This window comes from Gallinula chloropus (genome assembly GCF_964237585.1).
Source record: "Gallinula chloropus genome assembly, chromosome: 12".
NCBI lineage: Eukaryota > Metazoa > Chordata > Aves > Gruiformes > Rallidae > Gallinula > Gallinula chloropus.
The window spans coordinates 17,421,263-17,438,803 of record NC_140097.1 but is presented as its reverse complement, the minus strand read 5'-3'; the positions used below and the strand labels follow the sequence as shown (position 1 = coordinate 17,438,803).

At 40.1% G+C, this 17,541-nt stretch overlaps 1 protein-coding gene across 1 annotated transcript in view; it reads right to left on the bottom strand.

Annotated features, from left to right (window-relative positions):
- Positions 1-1,082: 1,082 nt before the first annotated feature.
- The window catches only part of EFCC1 (EF-hand and coiled-coil domain containing 1), a gene marked incomplete at both ends in the record, with an annotated part of 50,308 nt that continues 33,849 nt past the window's right edge, over positions 1,083-17,541 (bottom strand). Inside the window, 6 exons of the mRNA XM_084269479.1 lie at positions 1,083-1,216; positions 2,771-2,840; positions 5,115-5,273; positions 10,919-11,084; positions 11,377-11,509; positions 14,923-15,068. Of these exons, the coding sequence (XP_084125605.1) occupies positions 1,083-1,216; positions 2,771-2,840; positions 5,115-5,273; positions 10,919-11,084; positions 11,377-11,509; positions 14,923-15,068 (808 nt within the window). The remainder of the gene's footprint in view (positions 1,217-2,770; positions 2,841-5,114; positions 5,274-10,918; positions 11,085-11,376; positions 11,510-14,922; positions 15,069-17,541) is intronic.

Sequence of the window (17,541 nt, the reverse complement as noted above, 5' to 3'; positions counted from 1 at the left end):
TTTTCAATAACATAAATCCAGCTGAATCATTTAAGAACCTGGCTTCTGTAGTTTCTGTGTTTGATAGTTGAATGAAACAGCAAAAGCATCTTGGAAGCAACATTTTCTTTTTAGTTTTGCCCCCAGGAATTATTTTATTGCTGATTAAAATGTTACATGGTGCTGTGATTAAGCCCAGCATTTTACATTGATTTGTCTGCAGGTGGGGCCTAGCTTTGTGTCTGTGCAATAGCACTGAGGGAAGGTAAATGAGAGAACAAGGTTGGGAACTGCACGTGTCATTTGCAAACGTGACAACAGCGGCTCCTGCAAAGTGAATTTTTCAGTCCTTCCTTTCCCTGAGAGCCTGGAAACAAGATTGCTTTGTACCTTTTTCAAGCAGTTAGATACAACTTTCATGTGAAATCTAAGACTATAGCTGGCAAAGGCTGTTGCCCATTTCTAAGGCATTTCTGTAATTGCAAATATAAAACTCAGCAGAGCAATAAGAAATCTAACTTCAGAGTTAAATAAGGGGAATAACTGAATCACAGACACACAAAAACATTTTATACACGAGCCCTTAAAAGTTGCATTATCAGAGTACACTTGTGTGTGTGTTTATAACACAGTCCTTTTGTCAGTGTTGTTAGGGAGGCGGTTCACTCCCCAGAGATAACATAGGCTGCCTTTTCTTTTGAGTTGAGTGATCACAAATACCAGAAACTCTGCCCAGCTGATGTGTAACCAGGGCTGCAAATCGACATAAGGCAGGTCAGTGTATTTGGAATAGGTTTTGTTTGATTAACCAGTAGAGTTACAGGGCTGCAATATGAGGGTGGTTGGGCGTCCATCAGAGAGAGGCATTGCTATGTAACCCTCACGTCATCTGAACACTCATTCATGTCAGGAGGGCTTTGACATGGAGGACCTGGCACTCTTCCCAGCAGCAGAACACTTGAATTTCATGGCTGAATTATTGTATTACTCTTCTCTGTTACTGAGCTCCGCTGAATTGGACAAATCTCAGTAATTCATGATGTGTTTGGATGAACGAGGGCTGTTGTTCGGCTGGTCGTGCGGGTTGTAGGTGGCACTGCTGCTCAGCATGAGATGACCAGTGGATTAGACAAGGACTGGCGACTCTGTGCCTTCTCCAGAGGCTGGCTTTGTAAGAGTTCACAGGCTGTCAGCTCGTGGTAAAGAGTATCTAGGACTTCAAATAGGCGGGCTTTTCCTTTTAAAAGAAAATTGCAAATATTATTATTTGAAGAAAGAAAGTTGCCGTTTAAGAATTGTAAGACAAGTTATTTTCTTCGTAGATGCCATTTCAATTAATTATGTCTAAATTTGGAGATCAAATAATGAACTCCTGTCCCTACAGAAATCAGAGTGGAAATGGATTCAAGGACTGCTTTCTCTACTGGTTCTCTCGCTTCATTTGCTGCCCATTGAGTTCTCATACACTTGTGTGAACAAAGACTATTTTTTGTCACAATAAAAGGCTGCAAATCCAACCATCCTCTTAGTCTTGTCACAGAGGAAGAAGATGTTTGATTACAAAGACTTAGGAAAGCTGCTTAAGTCATATCAAGTGCACAGCCACAAAATGAAAAGCAGAGAAGAAGAGCTGTTTATGGCAATGGTGATGAGCATGGGCAGAGACCTGCACAAGGTTACTTCACTCAATGTCATTTTAGGAAGCTGAATGTGCTGCAGTTGCAGAGGGTAGTACTTAGTTTCAGCAGTGCTCCCACACAGATTAAGTAGTAGTACCTTCCAGATACTTGCATGCTGTGGAAGCCTGCTCTTCTCCTGTGCTCACCAGGGGTACCTGACTTATGGCTCAAATACAGTTTCTTGCTGTGTTTGTGTCACAGAACCAACAAAGACCTGTCTTTGCCTTGTTTCTTCTGCTTCCTCTGCAGCCATACAGGAACAGCACAGCTTAGCTCTAGGCTGCCTGCATCCTGAATTGCTGGACAGTAGTAACAACAAGGCTTTGAAACCACAAAACCCAGAATGGTTTTGTATGTTATTCTTCCTAAATCACTGTTATTAGCATTCTCCAAAACTAACCCCCTAGGCTTAGTTTTTTATAATCTTGTCTTTGACTGCCTATTAAAAGCACCTCCAAGCCATGTTCTTAGGCTTGGTACAGGATGTTCATTTCTTGAAGTAAGTACAAATGCTCTGCTAATAGGAACAAAGTAATCAAATCTAAACCTCCAGGCTGTGATCCCTGTATGGCTCCTACAGAGGCAGCTCTGACACACCAGTCCATTGTCAAGGGAGAGGAGTTTGCAAGTTTAATTTTCATAAGCGGGACCCGACAGGCTATTATTAGAGGAGTGCAGGTTCGATCCGGTTTCTTTACAGAAATATTCTGGTTTGTGTATCTTGTTTGTGTTTTAGAAGAGGAATACAACACACAGTGGGATAGCAAACCTGATAAATAGGTGCCTGGAATACTTTGTCATGTTCTCCATTTTCTCATATCAATGAAGCCCTACAGACATTAGTGGGATACTGAATTGTTCCTCTGAGGCTAAATTCTAATTAAAATTTAGCCAAAAAAAGCCCTCGATGCGCTCCTGTTTCTGATGTGTCACAGACTAGAAAGCATTACTTTCCCTAGGTAAAATTCTTGCATAGTACTTCTTTCTCCCTAGCCTGTCCCACAGTATTTGAAATACTTTTTTCCTCCTGATATTTTGTTCATTGTCTAGTGTTTTTCCCAAAAGGACACTTTCCATGCTTCTTGGTCTTTATACAGGACTTATTTTCTTACCAGGTTGGGGGTCACGGCAGGATTCCAAAGTGCTCAGTAAGATTTTCCCCAGGGCTCGCTTAGATATGTTCTTTAAAAAACAAAATAACATTATGGCACACATATGTCCTTCACCAGTTTAAATGTATTCAACAATATCTATGTGCAGGGTGTTTGGATTTGAAAATTAAAAAAAAAGGACACAATCTTTGCAACACAAGACCTGACATTTGCTTTATTTTCAGGCATTTTATCATAGAGACTGCTCAAATAGTATCAGTTTGTGGAGGTTTAAAATTCCTTAATATAGGCTGTAGAAAGAGAAATTGCAGCTGTAGAGTGGAAAACAGAATTTTCCAGAGTGTGCGTCTAAACAAATCTCAGTGGTAAGGAGTGTAAGCAGGGCATGCACAACGAATGCTTATTCTGTCCAGCTAGGCCTGTGTTGGAAGGCGAAGGGACAGATTTTGTGGTGCTATCTCAGAAAGAGACTTCTCAGCCCCAGCTGTTCCTGGGAATCATTTGGAACAAGTTTTGGTACAAATTAGAAGAGATTTTGTGCGTCATGTGGTAGGAGCACAGTTAGTTATGCATTTAGATGTAATAAACTTCAGCAAAAAAAAAAAAAGGCTGTAAAAGCTGCTTGGGATTTGGATGGTCTTTTTCAGTGGTAATTTTGTATTAGAAATCTGTTGGGACGTTACATAATGTGTCTGGAAATATAAACTCTCTTAATTTGCTGTCGAGACACTAATGCATGCTTTCTGGGAGATGGTCTTGCAATCAGTTTAATTAGCACTCAGCGACTGTATCTGCAGGGACAGGTCGTTCTTGTTAAAACTTCAAGAAGTGAAAATAGGCAGAAGCTATTTTGGAAGAAAGACAATGTACCTGCCAACAGTTCAGGCACCACTGGCCTTGCTTGCTGATGCTGGGTATCTCCCTTCTGCTTCTCAGCCCCAGTGGGGACTGAGGCATAGTGGAAAGCAGTTGTGGTGAGCTGGGACTAAACCTGACCTCTGCAAGACAGTGTGAGGTCTTAATAGTCACAACAGAGCTCACTTTTGCCTTTCTACAGTCATTGCTTTGTACTAGATTCTGCCACAAAGGAGATGTTTGGGGTGTGTAAAATGTAAAGGTGAATATATTGGGGCAGTGACACCTAAACCCATGGTTTCTGATGAATAAGCTTTCTTTGGTCTGAAGTATAGCCCATCAGGGAGTTTGGGGATCCACGCTAAACTCTACAGTGAATACTGTAAATTATCTTATTCATTGACAGCACCGTTGCCTGTATTGCTGCTATGGGAGTTGGCAGCATGCGGTGGCGTGATTCCAGCAATGATTAGCATTAAGTGCTGTCATCACTGAGATATGGCACACTGTGTGATGGATTGGCTCCTAAGCAGAGGTGATTTGCAATAATACAACTGACCAGTGAATAACATGTTTAAGTCTTGACACAGAAGGTTATTATGCTTGTTGCCAGTTGTAGTCTTTACTAGTTTAATCCTTCACTGGATTGTTATTGATGCATGTGTCAGACTTGCAATCTGAAAGTAGAATTTCCACGTCAAGAGCTAAAATAAGTTACCAAATTATGAGATATTGTACTTGTTCCCTGGAGTCATCAGTGGAACATGAGCGTACTTCAGAGTAAAGTGATCCTCTGAGGAAGCATTTTCATCTCACACAGATTAGGCAGAGCTTTACTTAAAATCTAGAGGAAACCTCAGTCATTATCAAAGAAATTAGCTCCTAGCAGTCCAGTGCAGCTCCTGATGTACTCCGTGTTCTGCAGGTTATCCCATTTGCCCCTACCAATACCATTCCCAAGCAGGAGATTTAAAGTTACTTTCTAAAGGACTGAACTACCATACTGGCCACGTATTTCTGGGATGTTATTGCATCATCTCTTATAAACTCATGTTTGGATTATTCATTGGGTAAGAAACTTCTTACCAACAAATACCTTATTGATATCTAGGAGTTTTATCCCTGCAATACTGACTCAGTGTCACATTTAGATGCAGTTAAACAAAGGTCTTTTCCTAGAAGGAAACTAATTTTCTAGACCTTCTGCTTACTAGCCTTTTTGTTTTCCATGTTCCCTCTAAATTTTTGTTTAGAGGATAATGAGATCTTGGAGAACTAGGTCCAAGGAGATCTCTGGGCTTCTTTCAGAAAGTCAGCTGTAGGCATCTAGAAGTTTTCTACAGTCACTGGGCAGTTCCAGGGCAAACACATGTACAAATGTGTCCTGGTATAAAGGACTGTGCACTTAATAGAAGGTATGAATATCCTTTTTTAGTTGGGAAAGCACGCTATCAAACCAGTTTTAAGTCTCCAGACTTTCTTGCCATACCAAGTCTCGAAGTTGTTGAAGAAGCTGTAAAACATCCATCAGCTTTTCTTCCACCAGTGACAGCCTAACTCTCTCAGTCTCCAACATCTGCAGCTCCATCTTCAACAATTCCGTCTCCTCCACCTTTTGCTGCAGTTCACCTAGCAATGGGCCTTTCATCTGGACAATGACACAGGAAATTAAAAGCACTGCAGCTTTTCACTTTCTTGCCCGCTAATTGCAAGCTAAGTTTTCCCCCTTATCTGGTAAATGTCAGTTCACTCCAGAAGATTATCTTGAAAGGAAGTAGGTTTCTAACAGACTGCACAGAGTGAAGAATCAATAGCTGCTAGGAAATGCGTGCTTTGCTCTGGCACATAATGGCAGTTCATTCAACACTGGAAGCAAGCAGATCATTCAGAAATTGTAAAGACCAGCATGACTATTTCAATTTTCTAATCTTTTGCATTCCTGACATCCTCTATAAAGCATAACTAATTTGTGTGCCCTCACCTACAATCAGATACTTGCTTTACAATTCCTACATATCAATCACCTGTACATTCAGCAAAACAAGAAGGTAATTAGATGATTTCTTTAAAGTATTGTGGTTATAAAAAGATGTGCCCTAAGGGGAAAAAAAAATCTTGTTCTGCAAAACACTGGCATGCGTGCTTGATGACACATTGGTTTGCAGCTAAGCACAGAGAAGTCCAGATTCAACAAGACTTTTGAATGCTACAGAAGTCCTGGGCAGGAGGGGTCTGTACAGACCTGGGCCTTAGCAGCTGAGCTGACCTGTCAGTTGTCTCAGGCCTCACTGGGAAAAAATGGTCAGGATTTGAAATGTTACTTTTGTTCCAACGCAAAATCTAAGTGACATATTTTGAACTACAAAGCTGCCACACCATTTCCAAAGTCTGTATCTTCGCTTGTCATGGACCCAGGCTGCTGCATGTAATTGTTAGAGAGTCTGAAAGGCAAGAGTTCCTTGGAAAATATGTCACTTAAGTATTAATTTTGGACCTTTGGGAGCATTGACAGATTTCTAATTTATTACAAAAGTATCCTTGTTTCTCAGTCATTACAGTGCCCAACATTCTGACATGTTGCCATTTTTGCAAGTTCTTCTTGCAAACACAATCTAAATACGTTTAATAATATTACACTGAGAAACAAAATCATGTGAGGTAAATGCCAAATGAGCTGGCTCTGTTAATCCCTTTTTGTTGTTATCTTTTATCTTTATTAAGTTTTAGAAATAAGTAAGGAGAGAGTTGAATTCAAAAAGCTGAAGGCCTTAACATACACACTATATAATAGGTGGGTTTTGATGGAAATTTGCATTGTAATGAATCTTAATAGATGGGAAGAAACTTCAGCTCCCTAAAACACTAGTGTCATCAGAGTGAAAAAAGAAAACAATTCGTGATCCACACCGATTGTTCTAGAAGGTCATTTAATTTCTGGCACTGCTAATAGTCTGTATTCGTTGGCACTTACTGCCCCATCAGCTGGAAATCAGTCTGTTCCATTAGCTCTCTGTGAGCTTTGCCCTGCGAGGCGCTCCAGCTCCTCTGAGCTATACAACAGCTACAGAAGTTTGGATCACTTAACCTGGTCCATCTGCCAGACAATGACTTCAGCATCCCTGTCTGCTGCTGATGAATACACTAACATTTTCCTGTGTGGAGACCCATCTTTGTTACCACCAATGTGGCAGCAGTCCGACTGAGACATAACAAATACTCTGGAGGCTGTGGGAGGTCTTCAATGAATTAAACATGCGGTTTCCTTTATTATATTGCAGATTGCCTCTGCATTGTAAATACCATCTGGCACAGATATGTACTGAACACATGAAGTAGTTACGTTCCCCTGTACAGCTGAAGCAGTCTCATATCAAATAACAAAGAGATAAAAAGGTTGTTATTTTTAAGTGCAAAATAAACCTTCCCAATATACAATTAGACAGATGCTCATGGAAATTCACAACGGTTGCCCATCTATCCCCGTCCTGCACCCTGTCAGTCCCCTGCACCCCTAAAATTACTTATCTGCTGCCTTTAGCTGCTGCTTTACTTGTGCTGGCAGAGCTGCTGCAGTTGGAAAGCTGCACAGGGGCTGCTCTGTCCTCTGCTGGGTGTTACTGAAAGGCTGCAGGCTGCACAGTGGGTCTCACACACAGACAGGAAGAGGAGAAGTACAAACTTCCCTCTTTAGTATGCCTGCCACTTGAGTTCTCCATAGTAGGCTGGTGCCATGGCCAGCTGCTTGGTCTGTACAGACAGGAGAGGCAATATGCTTAGCTGAGTGCCACTAGTGATACTCGGGCACAGTGCTTGGTGCTGCTGCTGCCTCTTTCTCCTCTTCATTTTGACTGCTCCTACAAAGCCCTTTTTGTTTGTATTTCCTACGCTATATGCAGTAAACCGCTTTCCACCGCAGCTGTACCTTAACAAGCACCTCAGCATGTATCAGGCTGCTAGTTTCCTGACACCTTTGTTTCATTTATATGTATGGCATGCAGGTTTTATGCATCTTGTGCTTGAAGACAGTGGGGTCAGTGTACTGAAACATTCTCCCAAATTGTTACCCCTAGCGTGGTGACATCTGGCACCCGTTCTTACCTTCACATTTGCAGTAAGGTAATGACAATAGTTAAACATAACCTATTTCTAAAACTTAGGTACTGAGGAGGGAGGGTCAGTAATTAAGTCACAGGGCTCAGAGGAGTGGGCTTTGTTTTTAACTCTGTTAAAGTCCATCAGCAGAGCCTGATTTTGTATCTGTGCCTTGCTTCTGAAATGGAAATACTACCTTGACAAAATACCAGCTTTGAGAACCAGTCAGCTGCTGCTATCCAACCTTCCTTTAAAAGGGGTTAATGCCATGGGGAAAAACTGAACTCTGGGGGAGTGTGCACGCATCTAAGACAATGAATAAATAATATGCAAAAATCCCTTAAGGAATGTGAAAGAAAATAATTCTATTTTCTACAGAAGTTAAGGAAGCTCTCATATTAGAACCAGTTTTACACTCAGTAAACCCGAGAAATAATTTTCAAAACGGGGAGAAAACAGTCACAGAACAGCAGAATGAAGTCCAGAACTGTGCTGCACTGTCTTTTAAATCATTGCATCCTCAAAGGACTGGAGGATGGCAAATGTAGCACCAGTTTTTAAGAGAAGCTGCAGAGATTATGTGAGAAGCAAATCACCTCAAGACTACTGGTAATCCTTGGGGTCTCACAAGGAGCTGGGCTGAGCTGACCTGTTTGGCATAGTCATAAGTGATTTTAAAAAAAGGCCAATATCAAAGCAGCTGAGTTTTCTCTCAGTACAGGTTTAGGGGTGCAATCAAAACTAAAGCTCTCTGTGAAGAATTACAGCCAGAGTTCATGATATTGAATAGGTATGGGCAATAAAAGATCAGATGAAATTCAGTGTCAATAATGCAAGGTAAGGCGTGCAGGAGAGGTACACAATGCCCTAAGTATGGAGTGATGATGACAGCCACTCAAGAGGGACATCAAGAAGAGCTGTAATCTCCTGAACATAGCTCAGCCCCCAGCAGAGATCAAAAGGATACATGCTAAGAGCCATTAGGAAAGGAACTAGGGGCAAACCAGAAACTATGATTAAGGCATGAAGGGCTTGCATTTGAATACTAAGCACATCTTCAGTTCTTCTAATTCAGAAAGGGTAATAGAGCTTGAAAAGTACACAGAAGAATAAAATAGAAAAACAGAAGTAAGTAATGGTTTCTATACCACGGGAGCTGAGGCAGACTAGGAATGGTGATAACTGAGGCAGTATTTCTAGTGGTGAAGGTCTGTAAAGTTACAGGAAAAGATCATTTGGTGATTCCCAGCGCAGAAACAAGGTGACAGTGGATGATCAGGCCGCAGATTTAAAGCCAGCAAAACCAAATCCTCAAGACCTGTTCTGTTCCAGCAAGCATGTGGGAGTCCTTGCCCTGAGATACCAAGAGCATTGTTAACTTTAAAGAAAAGGAAGGTAAATTTTTGGTAAATAGCTCCAAACTGGTCATTAAACACGATACTCCATGTGGCGCCCAGGGAGCCAGGCGAGTAACACCAAGAAGAAAATCCTCTGTACTGTTTCTCATTGCTTTTTCCTAAGTGACTGCTGCTTGCCATCAGGAATGGGATGTTAGGATGAACTTTGGATTTGACCCTCTGTGGCAGGTCATAAACTAATTGTCTTTTTAATTAAGCTCACAGTTTGTATGTGAGCTTTTATAGAAAATCATTGGCATTTCTTTGCAACACTACACGTCGCAGCCTGTCACTTTATTTTTAGACTTCACCTATTATTCCCAGGTCCTGACACCTTCACCACCCTGACTCCTGTATAATCTATTTTTAAATGTTCAGTTGTTGGAAAGCAGAACTTTCTAGACATGACAAATTTCAGAACTCTTTTATCCCCTGGTTTTACAGTCTGAGGCTGAAGGAATTATTAATCGCTGTTTGAGGGAGTTGCTTTTCACTTGCCTGCAGAGTTTGTTACATGCTAGTTTTGTCTAATTTTCAGCATGGAGCAGGTCCAAACAGAGTATATACACCGATGGATAAGGCAGTTTTGTCAGGTCATTAGAGAGTGTTCTTGGTGGTTTATTCATTAAGCCAATATATTTATTTGCAAGTTAGATGAGAGCATTTCTGCATTGATTACAGAACAGCCACCTTTTTGAAAGCAATTACTTGTCTGTTTTGTAGCATCAAAACCCCTCCCAAACCTATAAATGCACACAAGATATAAATTCTAGCTAAATAAAAAGTAAGAGGGTTTGAGAATAAATTTCTATCAGGCTCAAAATGATTCATCCTACTGATTTTAAATTCATGTCCCAGTGAGTTGGCACTCTGTCTTACCTCCCTGCTTGCCTTTAAATCAAGAGCAACAGATTCCATTTTTGTGCTGGAATTTTGTATTAATCTATTGATAATGGCACAGTTCTGAACAAGGTGCACAGAACTAACATCCATCAGCAGAGATTAAAAAGAAAGCAATATGATACTGAGAAGAAGATGAGTTCCTCTGCATGGAAAAAAAAAGAAGAAAACTGGCACTACATACAGGAGGGCAGTTCCTATAGGTAAAGGAGTAGTGGAGGTTTTTTATGCAGGCTGATGTTAAGCAGTATAGAAGGAAGCTTCGTGTTGCTTAGAGTATTACAGGAAAAAAATTGTCATTGAATACTGCAAACTGTGTAAGACACAAGTAATTTTTTATTCTGTTTTTAAATGTTTTTCCTTAGAAGTAAACTCTGTAATTTAGTCAAGGGGGAAAATGATATGAAATAAAATATCAAAGGATGGCAGCATGTAAAAGAGTTCACTATTTCACTCTTAGTTTATATGGTTTACTGGCTAATACAGTCCTTCCAGAACTACTAAAATCTTTATGCCCCTTTTATAGAAGGGATATAAAATACTGAACGAGCAGTAGCTGAACTTTAAGACAAAGCAGACCAGAGCAATGCATGTTGGGTTTTGTGTCACAGAAAGATTGCTAGCATTTAAATCTATGCCCATCAATGGCTGAAGTCTGCATCACAAGGGACTACTGCCTGACTGGGGCTGACATACATCTGGAAAGTCAGGTAGGAACCAGCCTGGAAATGCAGGTGTTACAGGAGAGCACGAGAGGTTTGAGATGGTGGACTAGCAACACAGTGAGAAATGTCAGCAACAGAGTGCAGAATGGCCAAAATAAAATATAAATGCATATGGTTAAAAAGGCAGTTACTTAAAGATACATAAATAACTCGTTCACACTCTGCTTGGCACCTGTTACCTCTTCCACATTTGTTTCCAGTTTTTTCACTTCATGCCCTTTAAGCTCAAGCTGTTCAGTGAGCTGTGTGATTCTCTCTGTGAGCTCTGCAGGGGCTGTTTCACAGCCACCAGTATTGTTGGTCTCCAAGTAAGACATTAGCTTTTTCCACATTTTTTCATCACACCTGTATAGGCATTAAAAAAAATAAATTAATGAAACCTCACAATGAAGGTTGATGTTTGTGACAGCCAGTTTTTCTGCAAAACTCTCAGCAGCACAGACCACAAATCGCCATCCTAGCTGGCACTGATTAGGTCTAGGTGGGAATACACAGCACGCTGTTTCCCATGTGCTGGGAGAAAGGGCATACAGATTTTGCTGTACAGTGTTACTGCTTCTTAGTGAAGCCATGGTGCCTTTAGGTCATGAAATAATCTTTGCAAAGGGCTCAAATAGCATTAATCTCAGCAACCTACCCACTGCCACAGCAAGGGAGCTTGGCCAGTATTTTCTTCACTTGGTCCTCCTGGGATTGCTGGTCTCCTGCCCACTTCTCCTCCTCTTCATCAGAGGCAGCCTGGCCCTCCACGGAGCGGAATAGCTGATCCTCTGCTCAAGAAACCAACAAGCACTTAGCAACTAAACACCAAGCCCAATGTGCTGCAGCTCTGGCACTTTAGACTCCCAAGACTGAGAAAGAAAGAGATTTAAAAAAACCCAGTGAAACACAATGTGGGGTTTTTCAGCGCTTGTGGAAAGGGGCTTTAAGGTGAGGGTGCAGAGCAGTGATTGTTATCTTAGGAGCCTTGACAGCGCTGTCATGCACGTAACTTGTCACTATTTCACTTGATTTTTTTTCTTCCCTGTCAGTAGCTGTAGTGTAAGGATAAGGTAAGTGTGAAGGGCCAGAGTGGTGTTGGGGTGCAACTATTGTTCACATATACACTTGCATACATACTTTTCAAAAGGATTGAGAAACCATTTCATAGTGTAAGACTTTTTTGCACAGTCATTGTACCAGCCGACTGCATATTCAGAGTGCAGGAGTTGGATACAGATGCTCTCTAATGCATCCCTTGCTGTGTTTTGTAGGGACAGTGATTTTAATGTATAAATGTAATTTAAGACCCACAGTTATCTAATGTTTAAATCTAATCTTTTTTTACCTCAGTCTAATGCCTCCTTGCATGCCAAATAAATTATAAATTAACTGTCTACAATGCATGTAACTGTGCATGTAATATTACAGTAATGTTTTGATATTTTTAAGCTGTATTTTATAAAAGCTATTGCACTTAACTCCTTTTTATCACAAGAAGATATTTACTGTGACTTAGAGGATTGCCTGCAACTTAGAGGGAGTCCTTTGAAACAGTATGCAAAGTACTGCTCAGATCTTTGTCTGGAACATTTATTTTGAGTTGTCAGCAGGTTAAACCAATGGCTTTAAACTTTATAATCGTTTACCTTAATTGCTGTCAGTTAATTAAACATGTTTAATGAATTTGAACAGAGCAAACAATTCAAACAGTGTAATTCTTCAGATACCAAACCACATTTGACCTCAGGTAGCATCACAAGTGCTGTGCATGTTTAGCTCATTCAGCACAGGAAAGGGGGGCTGAAGGGGGGTGTGGGGTGTGTGAGTGGCTCGCAGAGACTCTCAGGTAAGTGATGTGTCTCGTTCCAAGGACACAAGCACCTGCTGTTCGAGTGAAGGTACCATTTCAGTTGTGCCCACCAGAAGGACTTGTATGCAGTCCCCAGCCCTTCAGAGGGCAGTCGTGTTACACCTCTGCAGAAGCCCTTCGCTGCCAGCCTGCAGTGTGATTAATTCCCTCTCGGATCTATTTTCAGCAACAAAGGAAAAATGCCCTGTGTGGGTTTTGTTTTGTTTCTTTTTTCTTTTCGTTCACACTTGGCATATGTTTATTAATGCAGTTTTCATTCCAGTAGCCTCATTCAGTGTGCCTCATTATAGGTTATCATGTTTGATAATTTATTGCCTGAACAGGAACAAAGCTTAGTTGCAAGCAATATTGCTCCTTATTTAGAGAATGAATGTCTGCATCTTCATGGCAATCCTTACACTGTACAAAGTAATTTATTACCAGTGCTTGCTTTCTGTGAGGCTGTGTGCTGCCAGAACAACAACAAAAAACCCCATAAAAATAAAAGAAAAAAAAGAGACTGTTTTCAATCTGTGATGCATTAGTAGTGAACAATTCCTATCATAATTTATTTTCTTGCCATAGGAGCTCAGAGGGAACGATCCGAGTTTACAACTCTTGTGGCAGCCATGAGAACTAATCACCCAACATGGATTCCTCGAAGAGCTTCAAACTGGTATGTTTAATCCTGTAAATTAATTGCACATCTGGCAGAGCAGACACTCAGATCAGGTTTTTTAAAAATGGAGGAAAAAGCATGTGCATCTCCAGCTGTCATTATGCTAAGATATCCAAGACACAATGCCTTCCTCTCCCCTGTGGGAATGTCCTCTGTTCTGATTGAATGTGTATGCAAAAAAGACTATCTTTCACATCCCCCTTGTAGGCTCTGATTAGCAGGACTGGAAAACAGAGAGGAAAAGCAAAATTTCTTATGCATCTCTCTAATAGAAAGCCAGTATTTTATTACAGTTCTTCTATATTCTGTCAGCAGAATCACAGAGTACTTTACTGCCATATCACACTATTACTGTGATTTTTGGGTGTTAATTTGTAAACTAGCTTATATAGAATAGCTTACTGAATTTCTATTGATGCAAGTGCTCTTAATATTTATATTTATTAAAGGGTATGTAAAAATTATAAATCTGCATCTAGATTTTTCTATCTGGTACACCTAGGCTGTTCACACTATTTTTTTATTTGCTCAACTTTATGAGTTATTTTTCTGCCTGTTTTTATTTGATGGAACACTTTTTAGCATTTTTAAGGCTGAAAACCCACGATTTGGCTAAAAACCTATGATTTACTTGTATTAAAAGCTTTTGCTAAAAAGCTGTTTGTACTTGAAATGTGAATAGTATAGGTTAGACATGGGAACTATCTTTGAGTGTCTGATTTGATAACTAATATTTGTTAAAGCAGGCTTGTTTTGTAAGTCTAACCATGTGCAGTACATGCTACAGTGTTAATTGTATTTCAGTGTCATTCATTATTTTTAGCATTCCCAAGCAGCTGCTTGCCAGGTCTGTGTAATAGAACCTAAAATCTCATTTTTCTGTTAGTATGTGCAGATTCCCAGTCTGCAGCAAAGATACCTTAATACCTGCTGTTAATTTCAGATAAGTGTTTCTGTCTCCTTTGAACTATTACGTATTAAGATGAATCACTGAAGGTAAGTCAAACAACTCACCAAACTTTGCATTTGCTGTCTCCTTGGCATATAAACCTGTCATAACTATGTCTCATCACTGTAGCAGCTAACTGGTGACATCCACCCCAGTTGCCATCTCCTTGTAGCTGTCTGCTCTACGAAAGCCAGTCTTGGCAAACCCAGTGATTGTAAAAGACTTTCAAAGAATGCTTCATGCCCTCCCATGAGTAATCACAAATGTACAGTGTTGTGGTGGTAGTTAGCACTATGCCTGCTAAACAGGTTGGACCTTTTTGGAGTTACTGAAGCAGTCAGGATCTTTAGAGAGTGTGACTGTACAGGATATTAACTGCAGATGGTTTCCTTGGAAATTATTTTAGCTGAAGTTCTGAGTTTTAATTACAAAGAAAGGAAAACTTCATACTTTTTAAGCCAGGAAAAAAGGGGGTTGGTGAGATGAATCATATGGAAAAAAGCAGTTTTAAATCATAGCTCTAAATGACTTGTTTGGTTTTTATTAAGCATAAAATTATGTGGGGATTGGAAAGTAGAGATATTATCTCTTATTTAGGTCTAAGATTTCAGTGTTCATTAGGACTTGTTTGTGGCTTAGGTGGTTTAATATCTACATTAGTTTTTCTGTTAAGGATCTTAAAAATCAGTGAGGAAATAAATTATTTGGGTACTGGGTTTGATACCATTCTCGGAAATGCCAGCTCCGCCAGTGGGAGAGCGTCGGTCTTGCTGCACGACGGACAGGCAGTATCTTCCATCTGGCAGCGCCGCTCCCTCTTTCTGCTCTGGGCTGCCACTTGAGGGAACTGGAAATCTCACAATATCCGACCTGGAAAACAAGGGCAAAGTAAAGTGGGCATGTAGGAAATCTGAAAAAGCTAGGTGACTGTGCACAGCATAGGACAATGACTTTGGTTGAGCTAAATTGTTCAGACTTGCTGTAGTAGAAAAGGGGTGTCTACCTGCAGTGCCTGTGAAATTGAACCCCAGAGGGCTCTGTTCAGTTGCTTCACTATGAATCAAAGGCAGTCAGATTGCAGCTGTCCCTTAGGTAATAAGAAGTAAACATTACTTATACCTTTTAGTTCAGGTCAAAGATATCTAGAAACTATATATAGAAACAGTCTACTCTGGCCATAAATTCTCACTTCTCCACTGACCGTGATACGACAGTGCATGCTTCACTTCTACTATGGGCAGCATAACACCACAGCTAGGGTAGCAAGCCTTGCACTTGGACTGCTACTCTGGCTTAGAAAAGTCAGGCAGTTTTGGTCTAAGTCCTCTGAGTACTGGAGATGAAGCAGTGTCAGAGAATGAGAAGTCAGAAAAGAATGATACATAAACAGCAACACATCTGAAACCCAGTGATTTAGCAGCATCTGCAATGGGCTTCTGAATCCTAGACTGTTTTGAAATAGTGTCCTTTTCTGAGTAGAATGTAGAGGGTATCACGTCTATGTGTTGTAAAGGAGGTGACTTTCAAGGGATGGTACACAGGTCATAAATGTACATGGTAAATATGAGTTCTTAAACTTTCCAACAAATTATATTTTGAATAAAAGTAATGTTAATTCAGTGAATAACAGGATTTCTCAGACTGAGGAACTTATAGTTACCTCAGTGGACAGCATTGGAGGTATACCTTCAAAGACATTCAGGGTAGAAGAAAAATACAGGACAGAAGAAAAATACAGAATATTTTTACATGTAGTTGAATTGAAAATGTTTTTATCCAGGCATGTAAGATGGTACAAGTCATCTTTGTAGTAAAATGGGAACTTTTACTGTACATGAAACAATACAACAAATCTAGTAACACAGACTTCTATTCTAACAATCTAACAAGGCATTATGTTTTGGAAAGAATAGGAATGGAATGTGAAAATTAGTCATGATGACACTACTGCTCTCTTTATTGGAGTATATCTGGTTTGGTTCAGTTTGGTTTTCCTACCTGCTGTTTCATAGGGATGTACTGAAAGTATCACTATTTTAGAGGAGATACAGTGGCTATATGCAATATAGATAGTTGACAATGGAAATTAATTCAGACACTCCTATTTATATGTAAAATAGTGAACAGAGTCTGTGAAACTGAAAAGCAGCACGTAAGACTGAATTTATTTTAGAAATTTTGTCTACTTACTAAGTAACAATTCTACAAAATGCTACTGAAATCAGAGCGATGAAGATTTTCAGAAATTAGGCTCTTGTAATGTAATAAAAACCTCATGGTTACATTGGGTAAATGGAAATTCGGCATATCAGTCCCCACATGTAAGGTTTATATCAAATGTTCTCCAAGGTAGGAATAAGCTTGCTCTTGGGCGTGGAGCTAAATGAACACCAAGACCTGTCCATTGCAAGCTTGTGTACACTGTGTAATGTAATACATTTCCTACAGAGTACAATTGCATGGCTTCCTTTTTTTACAGTTTAGAAAACAGTTTACTATCGGTGGCTGCATCAGGATATTTTCCTACTTAGGCCATAAAAGAACACAGTTACACTTCTCCCAGTACAAGCTGTCATGTAGTTCACAGGGAATCTCTATGCAGAAGAAACCAAACCAAATTCAGGAGTTGCATTAAAGTAAATTAAGTTCCCTCCAAATTCTTCCTAAGATTAGTTTTGGTTGGGTGAGTACTGAATATTCCTTGTACTTAACACATTAAATATTCATCAACAAAAAGAGAGAGTTAAAACTCTTAGTAAATTGGTCCTGCTGAAACAAGCTGTATAACATGATCTTTTTGTACAAATCTTAAATACTGCCTGCCTGTAAATTCAACTACTACTGGAAACAGGACTTGAGATGTACTAATAGAAAAGCTGATGCCAAGTTAGATAAGTATTGCAGAGAGTTTTTGTTTAAACTAAGACAGGTGCTATCAGTTCCTGAAGAATGCCACCAATATTAGTTCCCTTCTTGCTTGTGCATTTAACAGCAGCAGCAGATGTCGGTATTTCAAGATATCTGTAGGGACAGAAGCTGAAGTAACCTATGCTTACGAGCCAGCACCATTCTTACCCCCTTGAGTAGAGCTGACTAGGCAAAAACTAAGGGCATATTTCATTTACAATTTATGATATTATTTAGCTTAGCAACAATTAGATTTCCTGTAAAGTCAAGGGAAATAGTCTCCAGAGTGGAGCCTGGCTAGACATTTAGCTTCATTAGTTCTGGAAAAAATAATTATGAAGTAGTGCACAAATAGGAAGTACAGTTAAGCTTGGACATTCAAAGCAGGAGCTTCTGGAAGCATCACAGAGGCTCAGTGTTGTAGACAATTGCTGTG